This window comes from Lepisosteus platostomus, chromosome 4, assembly GCF_059453375.1.
Source record: "Lepisosteus platostomus isolate fLepPlt1 chromosome 4, fLepPlt1.hap1, whole genome shotgun sequence".
In the NCBI taxonomy this organism is placed as follows: domain Eukaryota; kingdom Metazoa; phylum Chordata; class Actinopteri; order Semionotiformes; family Lepisosteidae; genus Lepisosteus; species Lepisosteus platostomus.
The window spans coordinates 6939713-6954037 of NC_142614.1; the positions used below are offsets into that span (position 1 = coordinate 6939713).

At 50.4% G+C, this 14325-nt stretch overlaps 1 protein-coding gene across 2 annotated transcripts; it reads left to right on the forward strand.

The window, feature by feature from the left end:
* The first annotated feature begins 1006 nt into the window (after positions 1–1006).
* On the forward strand, positions 1007–13657 carry plod3 (procollagen-lysine, 2-oxoglutarate 5-dioxygenase 3). Of its 2 annotated transcripts, XM_088627937.1 has the most exons (19): positions 1010–1275; positions 3276–3367; positions 3639–3775; positions 4630–4793; positions 5190–5302; positions 5749–5812; positions 5917–6014; positions 6307–6408; positions 6685–6816; positions 6928–7049; positions 7283–7387; positions 7475–7600; positions 8526–8667; positions 8791–8904; positions 9341–9412; positions 11086–11190; positions 11404–11550; positions 11863–11988; positions 12366–13657. In XM_088627937.1, the coding sequence occupies exons 1-19, from the start codon at positions 1185–1187 to the stop codon at positions 12519–12521; spliced, it is 2208 nt and encodes a 735-aa protein (XP_088484063.1). In that variant the 5' UTR covers positions 1010–1184; the 3' UTR covers positions 12522–13657. The 2 variants fall into 2 exon arrangements, with proteins under 2 accessions (XP_088484062.1, XP_088484063.1); XM_088627936.1 differs by having other exon boundaries at positions 1007–1275; positions 8526–8904.
* Positions 13658–14325: the final 668 nt, after the last annotated feature.

Here is a 14325-nt window from a genome sequence, read left to right on the forward strand (position 1 = left end):
GCGGGCGCGCGAGCCGCCTGGGCCAGCCTGGAGCACCGCACGAAAATAAACTTCATCTTCTTAATAATCACGATATTCAAAAGCGATAAAACAGGCTTGGAGAAGCGGGGCTTTTTCTGTTGAATTGATCCGTCATTTCGGTTCCGGATCCCATCTGGTATTCTAACGTGCCTTTAATGTAATGTGATATTTAGTGTTGTTATTGCTATTCTTCTTATTGTTCGCATTATTACTTTATTATTAATTACATTTTACATTAGCTACTGATACGAGAGCAATGCAATCGTATACAGGACAGTGTAAGCAAAAGCAGGTATAACAGATCGCAGTAGAAGCGCGTGCCGTTGTGCCAATACAAAAAAGAACTGGACAACAGAAAAATACTATATCCGTGACGTGGGCCGTGATATACACACGAACTAGAGGACAACGTGGACACCCGGTAACAGTGATGGGTTCCGTCTTTCCAAATCAACAAGTCAGTTACACGGTGTCTCCACACTGAGAGGCAGGCTTTTCAATCCAGGGGCTAATTCAGGAATACTGGGCAGCGTGGAAATACGGGTCATTAAAAACCAGGGCAGATGATGAAGATAATGAGCACTATCACTGCGGACGCTTAACGGGAACTGTGGCGTTTCCCATTGAAAGTGAATTAAGTTTCCGAGGAAGTCGTTCTGCATATCCCGTCAACAGACCTGGGACCCGGACCCGGACACCCCTCCCCACCAAATCTAGCCCCCCAGTTCCAGTTCCAATTCCTGAGACGTGGCAACACTCATCTTCCGACTCCCTTCCTCGCACGGGGGAGGTAACTCGGACACCCTCCTCCGCTATTCAAGAACTTTCCATTCAGGCAGCCGAAACATATTTTATAAAAGGAAAGTTTGTCCTACCCCCCCTTGTCGCCCCGCCCCCCTCTCCTCCGGTCCTCTCTTACCACTGGGTGGCGGGCACATCAATCACCGGCCGGGCGCAGCTCATTGGCTGGCTCGTCCGAGGGGGCCGGAGCGGGTCTCGTGTGTCGGGATTTAGGTGCATTTTTTAGGCTCGGGCCAGTTTTCGCGAGACTTTGCGGGCGTCGGGTTAAAGGGAGAGTGAGTGGGGGACGTGTGCTGGAGCCAGAGAGAACAGGGTTAGGGAAGACGAGACAAAATTAGGGAAGGCACGGGACTGACAGCGCAATGGAGCTGACTTCTGCTTTCCTCATCTGTGCGATCTGCCTCGGGATCTCGGACCATGTCGCGTCGGCGGACACGCAGGCGATCCCTCCAGGTAGCAGCGTGATCTCGGAATGAACAGTTTAGCGCACCGTCACAAGAGTACGCTATAAATTGCACCCGCATACTGGCATCTCAGTCCGCTCCGCTAATGCCATGTAAACTTTAAAACACAAGGCCACTACAGCTGTGTTATTTCACGCCTTGTATGACTGCACTGTCTGCGTTTTACAGTAAGCTAGCTAGAAAAGGTGATTCTCTGGTAAAGAGATGACTCTTTTTGTGAAATGTACGTATTGCTAAGGCTGTTAACTTCGGTTGTATTTCACCATGGTACGCTTTTCGCCCAGAGTTCTCAATATCTGAGAAAATAAGGTCGGATCTCGGGCTGTCTGGATTCTTGGTCCCGAGAAGCTCAGTGCCATTAACAAACGGCTAATTCCTCCAATAAGACTGATTGATTAATTGATTGATCCGACCGCACAGCGCTATCTTCTTCCTATCCAATCACTGGAAAGTAATTGGTCTCTGAAAAGAAAAACAAACAGCTTTATACAAGCAGTGAACTGTTTGGGGAAACTGGGTGGAGGGGAGCACTAAAACCTATGACCCCAAGTTCCTACGCAGCAGTGAAGACGGACATCGAATCGATCGACTGTTTTCCCAGACGGGTTGGAGAAATTTTGAAAACGTCTTAACGGCGGATTCGACACATCAACGCAGGGGCGCAGGCAAATGTCGTGAGCGGTTTCATTAACAGGTCGGCTCGCCGGAGGGAGTGAAAAGCACTGCGGTGTCAGCCTAAGGGTGCAGTACAAAGCGGCGATTGATTCACTGGTGCGACCCCACGGCTCCCCCACCCACCCGCGGGCTCGCAGCGCGGGGACACAGTCACGTATGAGAGAGATGACACTTTTAAGATTTTTTTTTTAAATCCTTTGACCGAGACCAAGCAGACAACGCACACAGCCGCAGTGGTTTAGAACCAAAAATCAGAATCGGGATTTCTAAGATCTCTCCCTTACAAAGGCGCTCTCCCCAGCCCCCAGCTGGGTTCATCTCCGGGTTTTCCCATGAGAACTGAGCGATATGGACCGTGGTTCCCGCTTTCTGACCGTTACTGTGGGGAGGAAAAATTTAAAAAGCAGAAATAAGGGCTCTCTCCCTGGGGCTGCTGGCCTCTTTCATCTGTAAATGAAAAAGAATTTGACCCATTGTGAGGACCGATAAAGTGCTTTTTACCAAAATAATACCCACTGAAAGGTAGATGGAGTTGGAGATAGTGTAGCAAGTTTTACACTCCAATATACAGCCTTAACCTGGCTGACACCCCACATTCTTAAAGTTTTTTCCTATCGGAATAAAGTTGATTTCACCCAGAACTTCTCACGATAAGTACACATTCTAACAAAATATTAAACTTTCGTCACTCTGAAACCTTCTCAACCGGGTGCCTGTCCTTGCTCGATCGGTGCGATGGTGGGGCCTGGATTTGCACAATGAAAATGAGTCCGAGCCTGACCGCCGGGTTTTGTCCGTGCCGTTTCCCTGGCCCGGTTCTGGAGCCGCGGAGCCGGAGCTTGGGGGACATTTGTGGTGAATCTTCGTGCAAACTGTGGGGAACAGCACGTGAGGATGTCAGAATTGCGTACGCTGACCGGTTTGGGTAAATCCGTGTGGCTCCTACCTGAGATCTCGGCACCTGGACTCTGGTACAGTGGCGAGTTTGGGTTGGTCTTGCTCAGTCTTGCCTGCCATCCCCCCATGCCCACAGGGGGTGGGGCTGGGAGTGTTGACTCGCAGGGAGGGGGACGTCCTTCCAGAGAGCCGGAGAAGGAGATTGAGCATTCAGTCAGCCTGTGGTGTTCTGGTTCAATCACCTCATTGTACATGGAGGGTGCTGGTAGGTCTGGCTGTAGGCCTTTTGGATGCCGTTTATTATGTGATTTGTATACTATAACAGTATGTACATTAGATGCAGTGTATAAGTGCATCGTACCACATGCTTAACATCGGCTGCACTGTGATCTGTATCCTGTCTGCTGTGTCCTCTAGAGAACCTGCTGGTGATCACAGCGGCCACCCAGGAGACGGACGGGTTCAAGCGCTTCATGCGGACGAGCAGGCAGTTTAACTACACCGTCAAGGTGAGGCCCTGCGCTGCCCGGCCCGTCCCTTGAAGACGGGGGTAGAGGGGTGGAGGGCAGTTTGTTCCCCAGGCTGGGTCAAGGGGCGATGGACTGAACGGGTGTCGGCGCCCTAAGGCGACGCAGACGGGAGGGACAGCCAGTGTTGCGTTCAGACGGGGTGGTCTGCCTCTCTAGGGATGGGGTCTGGGACTGTGATCGGTTCTAGCTCATGTCTGGCCGTCCTGCTCTTGGTGGTTAACCTTCCCCCTCTGCTCTGTCTCACCCGTAGGTGCTGGGGCTGGGGGAGGAGTGGCGGGGGGGAGACGTGTTGCGGACGGTCGGGGGGGGACAGAAGGTACGCTGGCTGAAGAAGGAGATCCAGAAATACGCCGACAGACCGGAGCTGGTCGTCATGTTTGTGGACAGGTCAGGCCATGCCGAATGTGTCTCTCTCTGTCTCTCTTTCTCCTGGAATGTCCAGTTTCTTCCCCTCCCTGTCCACATGCTCGTTCTCCTCTTTCTCTGTTCCCGTCTGCGGCTCTGGTAACCGAACCTGACACCGGTCCTACCTGCCCAGACAACAGCTGCCCCACTTCGGGTGAAAAGGCGTTTTGTCAGTGTAATGAGGCGCCGAGGTGTGGCCGAGAGCTCACGAGCAGGTCCCAGGCAGCGCTGAGGTGGGAAACGCCACGTCAAAGACAAAGGGGAAAAGAAAGAGATGAAAAATAAAGCCTGCAGTGCGCTTATGGCAAGGAACAGGGAAAGCACTGAAACAAGGAAGCCAACAATCTGGGACAGAAACTATGGGGTAGCTAACGCACAGCAGCTCAGCGAACGACAGGGCCCTGAGTGAAGGGTAAGGGAAGTTGGAAAGGAAAACGGAACTAATAATGAAATAAAGGATCGATTAGTTGCCTGCTGTGGAAGTCTGCCTGCTTGAGTGTGTTCTCACAGCGCTGGGAGGTGTGCTGTCCCGCGTGTGCGTGCAGGACAGATCACATGCGCCCACTCGGGCACGACAGTCCGACAACCGATAGCGCTGCTGTCTCCCTCCTGCAGGGAGACGGTCAATTCTGCTAGCCACCCACGCATCACCAGCCAGGCTGGCCAGAGTCCAGGCACTTCATCCAGTGTCCGCAGGGCCCCAGTGTGCACAGGCACCCCAGCGTGGGAAGATCCCCTAAGTTCCAGGGGAAGTTCCAGAGTACCCATGAGCCTCGGCGTGCCCCAGTGAGGAGAGAGGAGGGCGGCCCTGACTCTTCTCTCTCTCTCTCCTGCAGCTATGACGTAATCTTCGCCAGCGGGCCCCAGGAGCTGCTGTGGAAGTTCAGCAGAATGAATCACAAGGTGGTGTTCTCTGCTGAAGGCTTCTGCTGGCCCGATCAGAAACTGGCTTCCAAATACCCTCCTGTCTACACTGGCAAGCGCTACCTGAACTCTGGGGGTAAGAGACCGTGCCGGGCCGGAATATGTGTTCTGGTGCCGGGTGGAGCAGGTGGCACAGAACAGACGAGTGCAGTGTGAGACAATATAGTACAGGCGAGTGTAGAACTATGTGCCGCAACAGTCTGTTGTAGTATAGTAAAATGGTCCAGGATTGTGCACAATTTTTGTGGGAGGCGGAAGGGAATTTTTAAACGGGACAAAATTGTCGATTCTGAACTCTACAAAGGGTCATTTTATAATCGGGAGCTGGAAAAATCTCTCGCGCAATTAACCGGTGAGTGAGTGCATTGTCCAGTGGAGAAAAGCAGTCAGCTTGAGCCTGCTGATGCAGAATAGCTCTGAACAAAGTGTTATGTTTCTTATGTCCGTATGCGTGTCTCCCTTTCTGTCCCAGGCTTTATTGGCTACGCCCCGCAGCTCAACGGCATTATCCAGCAGTGGAAATACAAAGACAATGATGACGACCAGCTCTTCTACACCAGGATCTACCTGGACAAGGCGCAGCGGGTCAGTTGAGGATAGTGGGGTTACACAGCACCAAGTCGGGAGGGTGCAGTGAGTTTGGAGTTTGCACAGCACACATCTGACGCAGCATCAGTACACAGCCCAGGACCACCTCTCAACAGAATCTGCACGAACTGTAACAAACAGAGCGTCCTTTATTCACTGGGGATTGTTGTGGGCTATAATTGGGCTGACCTCCGCCTGTGCTTGGGCTCCTGATCCTTCTGCAGCAGGCAGATGGAAGGTCTGCAGCATTCATGGTAGACTATTGTTGCTTTTGCAGACAAGCTTTGAAGGAGGCCTAGTCGTCGGCTTTTGTCCGATTCTGTTCTGGGAAAGCTCTTTCTTCCCGGTGTCAGACCGTGCCCAGTCACGAGGGTTTGACGGACATGAGTGTGTGTGTGCGCGCTGTGGAGGAGTTGGCAGTCACTGCGGTGCTGTTCTTGCAGGAGAAGTACAACATGACGTTGGATCACCGGTCGCGGATCTTCCAGAACCTGAACGGTGCCATAGGTGAGACGCTGTCCTCCCTTCTCCCGTCTGCGCTGCTCTTCCTCCTTGTTATGTCCCTCTTCCTCAGTAACACTGTGACTGCGTCTCGGTCTCCGCCCTTACAGAGGAAGTGGTCCTGAAGTTTGAGAAGGGGCGCGTCCGAGCCCGGAATGTGGCCTACGACACTCTTCCCGTGGTCATCCATGGGAATGGGCCGACCAAGGTAAGCACGGCCCGGAGTCGGAGCCTGGCGGGACATAGCTTTAGCTTGGGTTACTGAACATGGTGTCCTGAGTCAGTGTACTGGACAGGTAAGAACCGAGGTGGAGGCCAGCCCCGATTCACAGCCCAGGCCAGCTCTTTTATGCTGTCACTTTCTTAAAATGATCAAGACAGACGTGATCAGTCGTGAAGACCCAGATGTGCTCAGGAGTAGGGAGTGTAATTAGTCTGGCAGTGTTGCACGCGGAAGTTTTAAAGTTTTAAGTCTTAGCCCTGCGTCGGTCTGTCTGCAGCTCCAGCTGAATTACCTGGGGAACTACGTGCCGACAGCCTGGACCCACGAGGCGGGCTGTGGGATCTGTGACGATGACTTGCTGGACCTCGGCGATCTGACGGTGAGTCTGTCCCCATTTCCTGCAGGCGCTCCGTAATGTGTGATATAAAAATCAGCCATCTATGTGAGCTTAGCTGTTAGGCCCACAAGGCCTGACTCTAGAAGATGCCTCACTGCTGAGATTGTCTGTTGTGTTGTGGGCTTACATACATGGCTTTGCATAAGTGTTAACCATTTCAGATTTTCCATGAGGGAAACTGTGCACAGACATAACATTATACTGTATTTTGTGATGTGTAGTGTCCAAATTGTGACCATTTGTGCTTTCTCTTTGGAGGACGAGGAGCTGCCCACGGTGCTGATTGGAGTATTCATTGAGCAGCCCACCCCCTTCCTCCCAGAATTCCTGGAGAGGCTGACCACCATGAACTACCCCACCGAGAAACTGCGGCTCTTCATCCACAACAACGTCAGTACACGCCCACACAGCACCGTGGAACCACACGGCTACGTATCCCCGCATTGCCTGCGAGCTGTAGAAGTGTGCACATGACGCTCCCTGCTTCTCCCCCTCTCTCAGGAGGTGTACCACGAGCAGCACATCCAGCAGTTCTGGCAGAGGCACAAGGATCGGTTCCCAGATCTGCGGCTGGTGGGGCCGGAGGAGAATCTGCATCAGAGCAAGGCCCGAGGCATGGCACAGTGAGTCCCCAAACGCGTGCACGGTCTTTCCGTCATGGCGAAGACTTCCTGTTCTGTCTTTACTGTCCCTTTTAAAAGAAGGAGCGATTTGGGCTATGAATAAAAGGCCATCTCCAGCTCTGTCTGGAATTGCCGGTTTTTATTGGGACCTTGTTTCCTGATCACAAAGTTGACCATTATGCATATCCATGCCCACCGACTCACACTCTCTCTGCCTTTCTTTCGACTTTCAGGGACGAGTGTCGACAGGACCCCTCATGTGATTATTACTTCAGTATCGACTCCGATGTGGCGCTGATCAACCCGGACACCCTGCGCATCCTGATCGAGGAGAACAAGTGAGGGACTGCCTTTCTCAACACTTCTTTTGCTGTCTGGATCTCTCTTTCTGACAGTGTGCCGCCTGCTCTCTCTTTCTCTTGCAGGCCGGTGATCGCACCCATGCTCTCGCGTCATGGGAAGCTCTGGTCAAATTTCTGGGGAGCCCTGAGTCCCGAGGGGTTCTACGCCCGGTCAGAGGACTATATCGACATTGTCCAGGGCAAGCGCGTGTGAGTCTGGGGGGGGGAAAGGGCATTACAAAACTCCCACCATCCAAGCCTCCCCCTCTGATCGCTAGATAACGTGAGGGACCTGCTATTATCACACTTCAGTCTTAATTGGCCACGGTTCTCCTTATTTCCTTGATCGCGCTAACTCGCTTGGACCCAGGATTTTCAAAGAAGCCCTGGTCAACTTGTTTAATCTTAATCTTCTTTGCAGATGCGGGCTCATCTGATAAAGTCTGGACATTTGCATGACTGGACTTGCAAGGCAGGAAAGTGTAATGTTAGGAATTTACCCTGAAGAGCTGGTGCTGGGAGAGTTGCATTCTCTGCGATGGGCCTGGGGTTTAGGGAGTCGGTAGGCAGGTTCGTCTGGGACCAGGAAAGGAACACTGTATTTACAGAGGGCGCTTATTTGAGATGGCGGGGGTGTCGGGAACACATTGCCAAGCCACGTAATTTGATTCTAACACTATGGGATCCTTCAAGTGACAGGTGGGTTAGGTTCTGGGATCAAAGGTCTAAACTTGAACTTGAACTTGAGTTAGTAAACTAAAGAGCTGGAACAAATAGACTACCCCTTGACTGCAATGCTTCAAATTTCCCTACGATAACAGGGTACTGGACCGACTGCTTGCAGAGTGGTCTAGCATTACCCCTGGAGCATAGCCCTGTTAGGATGAAGTCGGAGACCCCCTCTTCTGCTTATAAAGGCAGTTGCAATGAGAGGGTGCAGTAATCCCCTTCCACACTTCCTCGCCCTTGTGCATCAGCGTCCTGCCACATCACCCGAGTTCGATCCCGTGTCAAGCCAGGCTGTAAAGGAGAGTCAAAGCTCGTCGTCAGCACTGATATTTGTGTTAAAGAGTCCCTCCCGTCCCTCTTCTTCCTTCTCCATCCCACTCCCTCTCTCGCGCTCTCCCCCTCGCAGCGGGGTGTGGAACGTACCCTACATCACCCAGGTCTACCTGATGAAGGGGGAGGTGCTGCAGAATCAGCTGGCCCAGGTCAACGTCTACTCCCAGGAAGGAATGGACACCGACATGGTCTTCTGCAGGAACGTCCGCGAGCAGGTCCGTCTGTCCTCCTCTCTGCGTGGTGATGATTATAAAGCGAGTGTGTTAACCCCCACCTCCGGGCCGGGCAGACTGTTGATGGTAGAGTTGAGCCTATTTACCCCCACCTGTCTCTTGCAGGGGGTGTTCATGTTTGTGACCAACCGGGACGAGTTCGGCAGGCTTATCTCCACTAGCAACTACAACATCAGTCGACTGCACCCAGACATGTGGCAGATCTTTGACAACCCTGTGGTAAGTCACTTGCATGTCCACACCTGCAAGATCAGTCTGGCTTCACAACTGCCTGATCCATTCCATGTTTTTCCAGCTGCAGGGCGCTTGTGTAGCAACACTGGGGACTGCAGCTGTGCAAAGTTAGTTGTGCAAAGCCCCAGGAAAATGGAGAAAATATTTGTGTTTTTTTGCTTCAGTGTTACTGAAGGGTGTTATTCTTACTGGCGAAACCTGGAATAGATTAAACTGCTTCTCCTTAGCAATCTGATTGGCATTCTTGCCAAATTAAACGTCAACTATGGTAAACAAAATTAGGAAGAGACCCAAAAAATAATGTAAAAGTATTATGACCAAATGAGAATATATATTGATATATTGTGTCCAAGAAGAAAATGCATACACAGACGCGTACTCTCTGGAATATCACATGCATTGGCCCTGTTTCTTTCTTTAGGACTGGAAGGAGAAATATATCCATGAAAACTATTCCAAAATCTTTGAGGATGACGAGAACATTGTGGAGCAGGTGAGGAGATAGGAAAATGTGCCGGAGGAGGGAGAGAGGGAAACCAGCTCACTTCAGTTCAAATTATTGTCATATGCACAAGTGCAGTGAAATGCTTATTTGCACGTATGCTCCAATACAAAGACATTAAGGGAACACCAAAAATATAAACACAGAGCAGCAGCAGCAACAAGTTAAATAACATACAACTTAATAAAAACCCATCAGTGTGCGCCGGTGGTTGGGGTAGAGTTCAGTAATCTGACAGCTAGCGGGAAGAAACTGCCTCTGAATCGGGAAGTTCGTGCCTTCGTGCTCCTGTAACGCTTCCCAGAAGGAAAGGGGGGAGAAAAGTGAGAAACCAGGATGACTGGTATCCTAAGTGCTACTTCCAGCCTTCCTGAGACAGCGAGTTGTAAAAATTCAGGTGGGTAGCTGCGTCAGCATGCGTAGGCTGCAAAGGAACAAGTAATAGGTTTATTCCATGCTGAAAAAAAGAAGAAAGAGAACACAACGTTTCGGCCGTGGAGCCTTCTTCAGGTGTGAGAGAGACAGGGCAGTAGGCAAAGGTAAAGTAGCGGGAGAACAAAGGTTGAGAGGGAGGAGGAGTGAGAGGCGGGAGCAGGGGACAGAAAGAGAGGCCAATCAAGAGGTGTGAAGTCAGAATGGGTGCAGAGAGGTGTGAAATGAAACTTCCAATGAATGGAGAAAATTTAAAAGAACAGTAATCTGTCGTTAAGGGAAGGGAGAATGTGTGATCCTAGCTGCAGAATAATTTTAGTTTCGGTGGTCTTTCTGATGTATGAGTTCGGAAAACCGTCTTTGAGAACACAGACGGAGAGATTAGAGTGGTCGTGGCCGTCAGAGGTGAAATGAGAAACAATGGGCTTGGAGAGATCTTTAATCTTCACAGCCCTGACGTGTTCTCTGAAGGGGTCTCCGAGTCTCCTTCCTGTTTCCCCAATGTAGATGGCTGGGCATTTACTGCAAGAGATACAGTAAATAAGGTTGCTGGAGGTACAAGATGCTGTCTGGGTGATCCGGAATTGTCCTGAGGGGCCTTGAATGAGTGTGGTGGTGGATGTGTACTTGCAGGTGATACAGCGAGCTCTTTTGCAAGGGAAAGTGCCTGGTGTGGATGGTTGCTGAGGGCGGTCAAGGGAGCTGTGGACAAGGAGGTTACGCAGATTAGGTGGTCGGCGATATGAGATGATAGGGCGATCAGAAAAGAGGGCCCAAATGGAGGGATCATCCTGTAGGATGGAAAAGTTCTGGTTAATGGTCCTGGGGATAGGAAAAATGTAGGAGTTGTAAAAATGTTCACAGTAGAGGGGAGCTGTACTCCAATGGTGGACTGGGCTGACCTGATCACCCCCCCAACGCCTTCCGGTCAGCTGCCAGACCCCACTGTAATCCCACACGTGAGCCACTCATTAGCGCACCAGGAAAATGTGGTCAGGACAGCTGAAGATGGACCAAATGTTTTCAACTGTCTGAGGGAGTAAAGGCGCTGTTGTGCCTCCTGTGTAGCCCCAGGTACATGCGTGGACCACTTTAAAGGTACCCAGGACACCTGGGGAACAGATTATTATTGAAGAGGGAGAGGATGCTTAGGGAGGCTGCGGGGCGGACAGGGAGAAGAGACGGGATGAAGTTGTTTAATTGACCACTCTGTCCATCGCTTTTTCCCCCAGCCCTGTCCGGACGTGTACTGGTTCCCAGCTTTTTCCGACCGGATGTGTGATGAGCTGGTGGAGGAGATGGAGAATTTCGGGGTGTGGTCTGGAGGGAGGCACAAAGTAAGGACAGCTAGCCAGCAGATAGCTAGAGAGATGTGAAGCAGTGGGCTTATGTCCAGCTGCCATATTCGCCCGTCTGTCCATCCGTCTGCTTCTTTATCTGCTTGTGTTTTAAGAGTTTTTCTGCCAGCGTATGACATGCCTGTATAAGCTTCTCTGCTGGCCTACCCATGATCCTACACCTCTGTCAATCTGAGCGCCTCTCCCTTTCAGGATGAGCGGTTGGCAGGGGGCTACGAGAACGTGCCCACGGTCGACATCCACATGAACCAGATCGGGTTCGAGAAGGAGTGGCTCAAGTTCCTGAAGGAGTACATCAGCCCCGTCACGGAGAAGCTGTACCCCGGCTATTACGCCAAGGTGAGACTGGGCACACCGAAGCACGGTTTCCTCCCCTTCAGGATCCGCCAGTCCCAGTACAAGCTGCCAGTCTCCCCCTGCCACTGAGTGGGCCACTGGCACTGCGAAAGCACGGGGAATAGGGGAATTTGAACTTGAAAAGCCGAGATCTTCTGCCTAAGCAAAACCTAGATAGATAGATACTTTATTGATCCCGCGAGGGAAATTGCAGTGCAACAGCAGCTTAACACAGAACGATCTTCGGTAGATCGTACCGAAGTGAATTCTCACAGTCCGACTCCCTCCCTGTCCCCTCTTCTCCCTCTGTCTCAGGCCCAGGCTGTGATGAATTTTGTGGTGCGCTACCGGCCAGACGAGCAGCCCTCCCTGCGACCTCACCATGACTCCTCCACCTTCACCATCAACATTGCCCTCAACCGCAAGGGCATTGACTTCCAGGTACGACAAGCGGGCAAAGGACAGGCTGGCTGGATACAGAGCAGTTTTGGGCACCGCCAGCTGCAACGTGGCACACATTTAATAGATAACACGTTCGAGTCGGGAGCTGCGTCAGCAAAGGAACGAGTGAAGACTTATTCCATGCTGAAAAGAGAAGAGACGAGACGTTTTGGCTGTGAAGCCTTCTTGAGGTCAGAGGCTTCTTCTCCTGAAGGGGCTCCACAACTGAAACGTTGGGGTTTCTTTTCTCTTTTCAGCCTGGAATAAACCTGTACTTGTTCCTTTAATAGACCAGGTGTGACTGCCCCGGCTGCTGCATACTGACCGTGCTCTGCTGACGTTCTGGCGTTTTTGACCCGCGTTGTTCTGTGTGGCAGGGTGGCGGCTGCCGATTCCTGCGCTACAACTGCAGCGTGGATACCCCCAGGAAGGGCTGGTCCTTCATGCACCCCGGCAGGCTGACTCACTACCACGAGGGGCTGCCCGTCACGCAGGGCACGCGCTACATCATGGTGTCCTTCGTCGACCCCTAGGGCCCGGCCGGAGGCCCACCCCATTGTGGTTCTGATGCGGACTCGCCTTGGATTGTGGGGAATCTGCTTCTGTCGCCGACCAGTTAAGCCAGAAGGAGCCAGACTGGCACATGCTGGAAAGCAGTTTCATGACGTTCTCACCTCCCTTTCTTTTACGTTTTATAGAAAGTGGTGCAGGTTCACACCGGATGTTATGGGTTGGCCGCCATTGTGGCTCCAAGATACAATTAGGTGGGGAATTGCAGGAGCCAAAATGGTGGCAAAACTATGACCAGTTTTTATGTTCTTTGGTGCAGTTGTTCCATTTCTCTTTGGCGCATCATGCAGTGTTTTTAAGTTATTGAAACTGACATCATTCCATCTCCAACACCGGCTAGTGAATAGCAAATTGCAGATTCTACAGAGCCACAATGGGAGCGTATGGGAATCCGTATCATAGCCACCCTCTACTGTACTAACTTGACAATCAGTACTGGAGAGCTCAAGAGAGCTCTGTGCCTCACCCAGTGTGGAACATGAGCTCTGACCGGAGTATGCAGTTGTCATGGTGACAGAATTAACACTTTTTTTAAGGACTGATGCTTTTAAAGTTACAAGCACACTCAAGAACACACAACCGCTCTTGAAATAAAAGGAAAAAATATATATTTCTTGACAGTTTCAGGTTTGGCATCATCCCTGCTTGTTTACATGTTGCCCAATGGTCTATAGCTTTAGGTAATGTCCCTGTGAATTTAATGGCCTTTATGACCCCCACAGAGTGTAAAATCCGATTACCCAGACACCTGGGAGGGACACAGAGCTGTGAAGAACATTAGACAGTGTGCAATTGTGTTTTAAATATGCAACCAAATAAAATTTCAGATTTTTTTCTTTTTTTTTTTGCTGGAAACCAAAACTTGATTCCCCAGCAAGGAACTCGATATAAGGAAAATACTTGTGGTTTAATTTAAGTGTAGGTATTAATTTCTTATGTTTCTAAATTATTATTTTTTTGCTCATTTGAAGACGTCGTGCCTGTCTTTGTATTCTTTCTACACCTCCGATACAAGGCTTTGTACAAAGCGCGTTAACTTATTTTTGTAAGGATTGGAAAATGTGCGAGTTTTGTGAATTAAAATACCTTTGTAAACAAAGCGTTGTCTTTCACTGGGGTGGAGGAGGGAGAGGCTAAAGTGCCACACTACTGGGAAGGATTTCAGAATACAGACCGGATCGTTAGAGACAGTTATTACACAGTCAGGCTGCGCTAGTTTCCCCGGTTCTCCCCAGTGCTAGGCAATGATCCCGTCTCATTTTTATATTTATATTTGGAAAAGGGACGTTTATATATAAATAGTAAAGTTCTAACAAAATGCTTTACAAAAGATGACACCTTGTGTCTAAGGAGAGTAGCGTACTGGAAGCCAATCGGTTTTGTTAAAAAACAATCTGTCGTTTTGGGTTTCGGGAGTCGCTTGGTGTGACGTCTTTGTCAGCTCTCAGTGTCTTTTTAAAAAAAACGTTATTTAAACACCAGAGCTGCAAAAAAGGAGGCAGTATATTAAAATAGATCCAGAAATAGACACTTCACAGCCAGAGGAATTCACAATTATAAAAGCTGACAATTATACTTTTTACATTCCTAATATAATTATTATTGCATTTTTTTATCTTTTATATCTACTCCATCCAAAAATAAATTATCAGAGAAATCAGAAGAAACTGAGTGGCAAGGCCGAGACTATCTCTAAAAAGCCTCACCACGTCCTGAGGAAGAGCATCAAAAACTATAGCATAACAACTGTCAGTCTCGACGAACGTG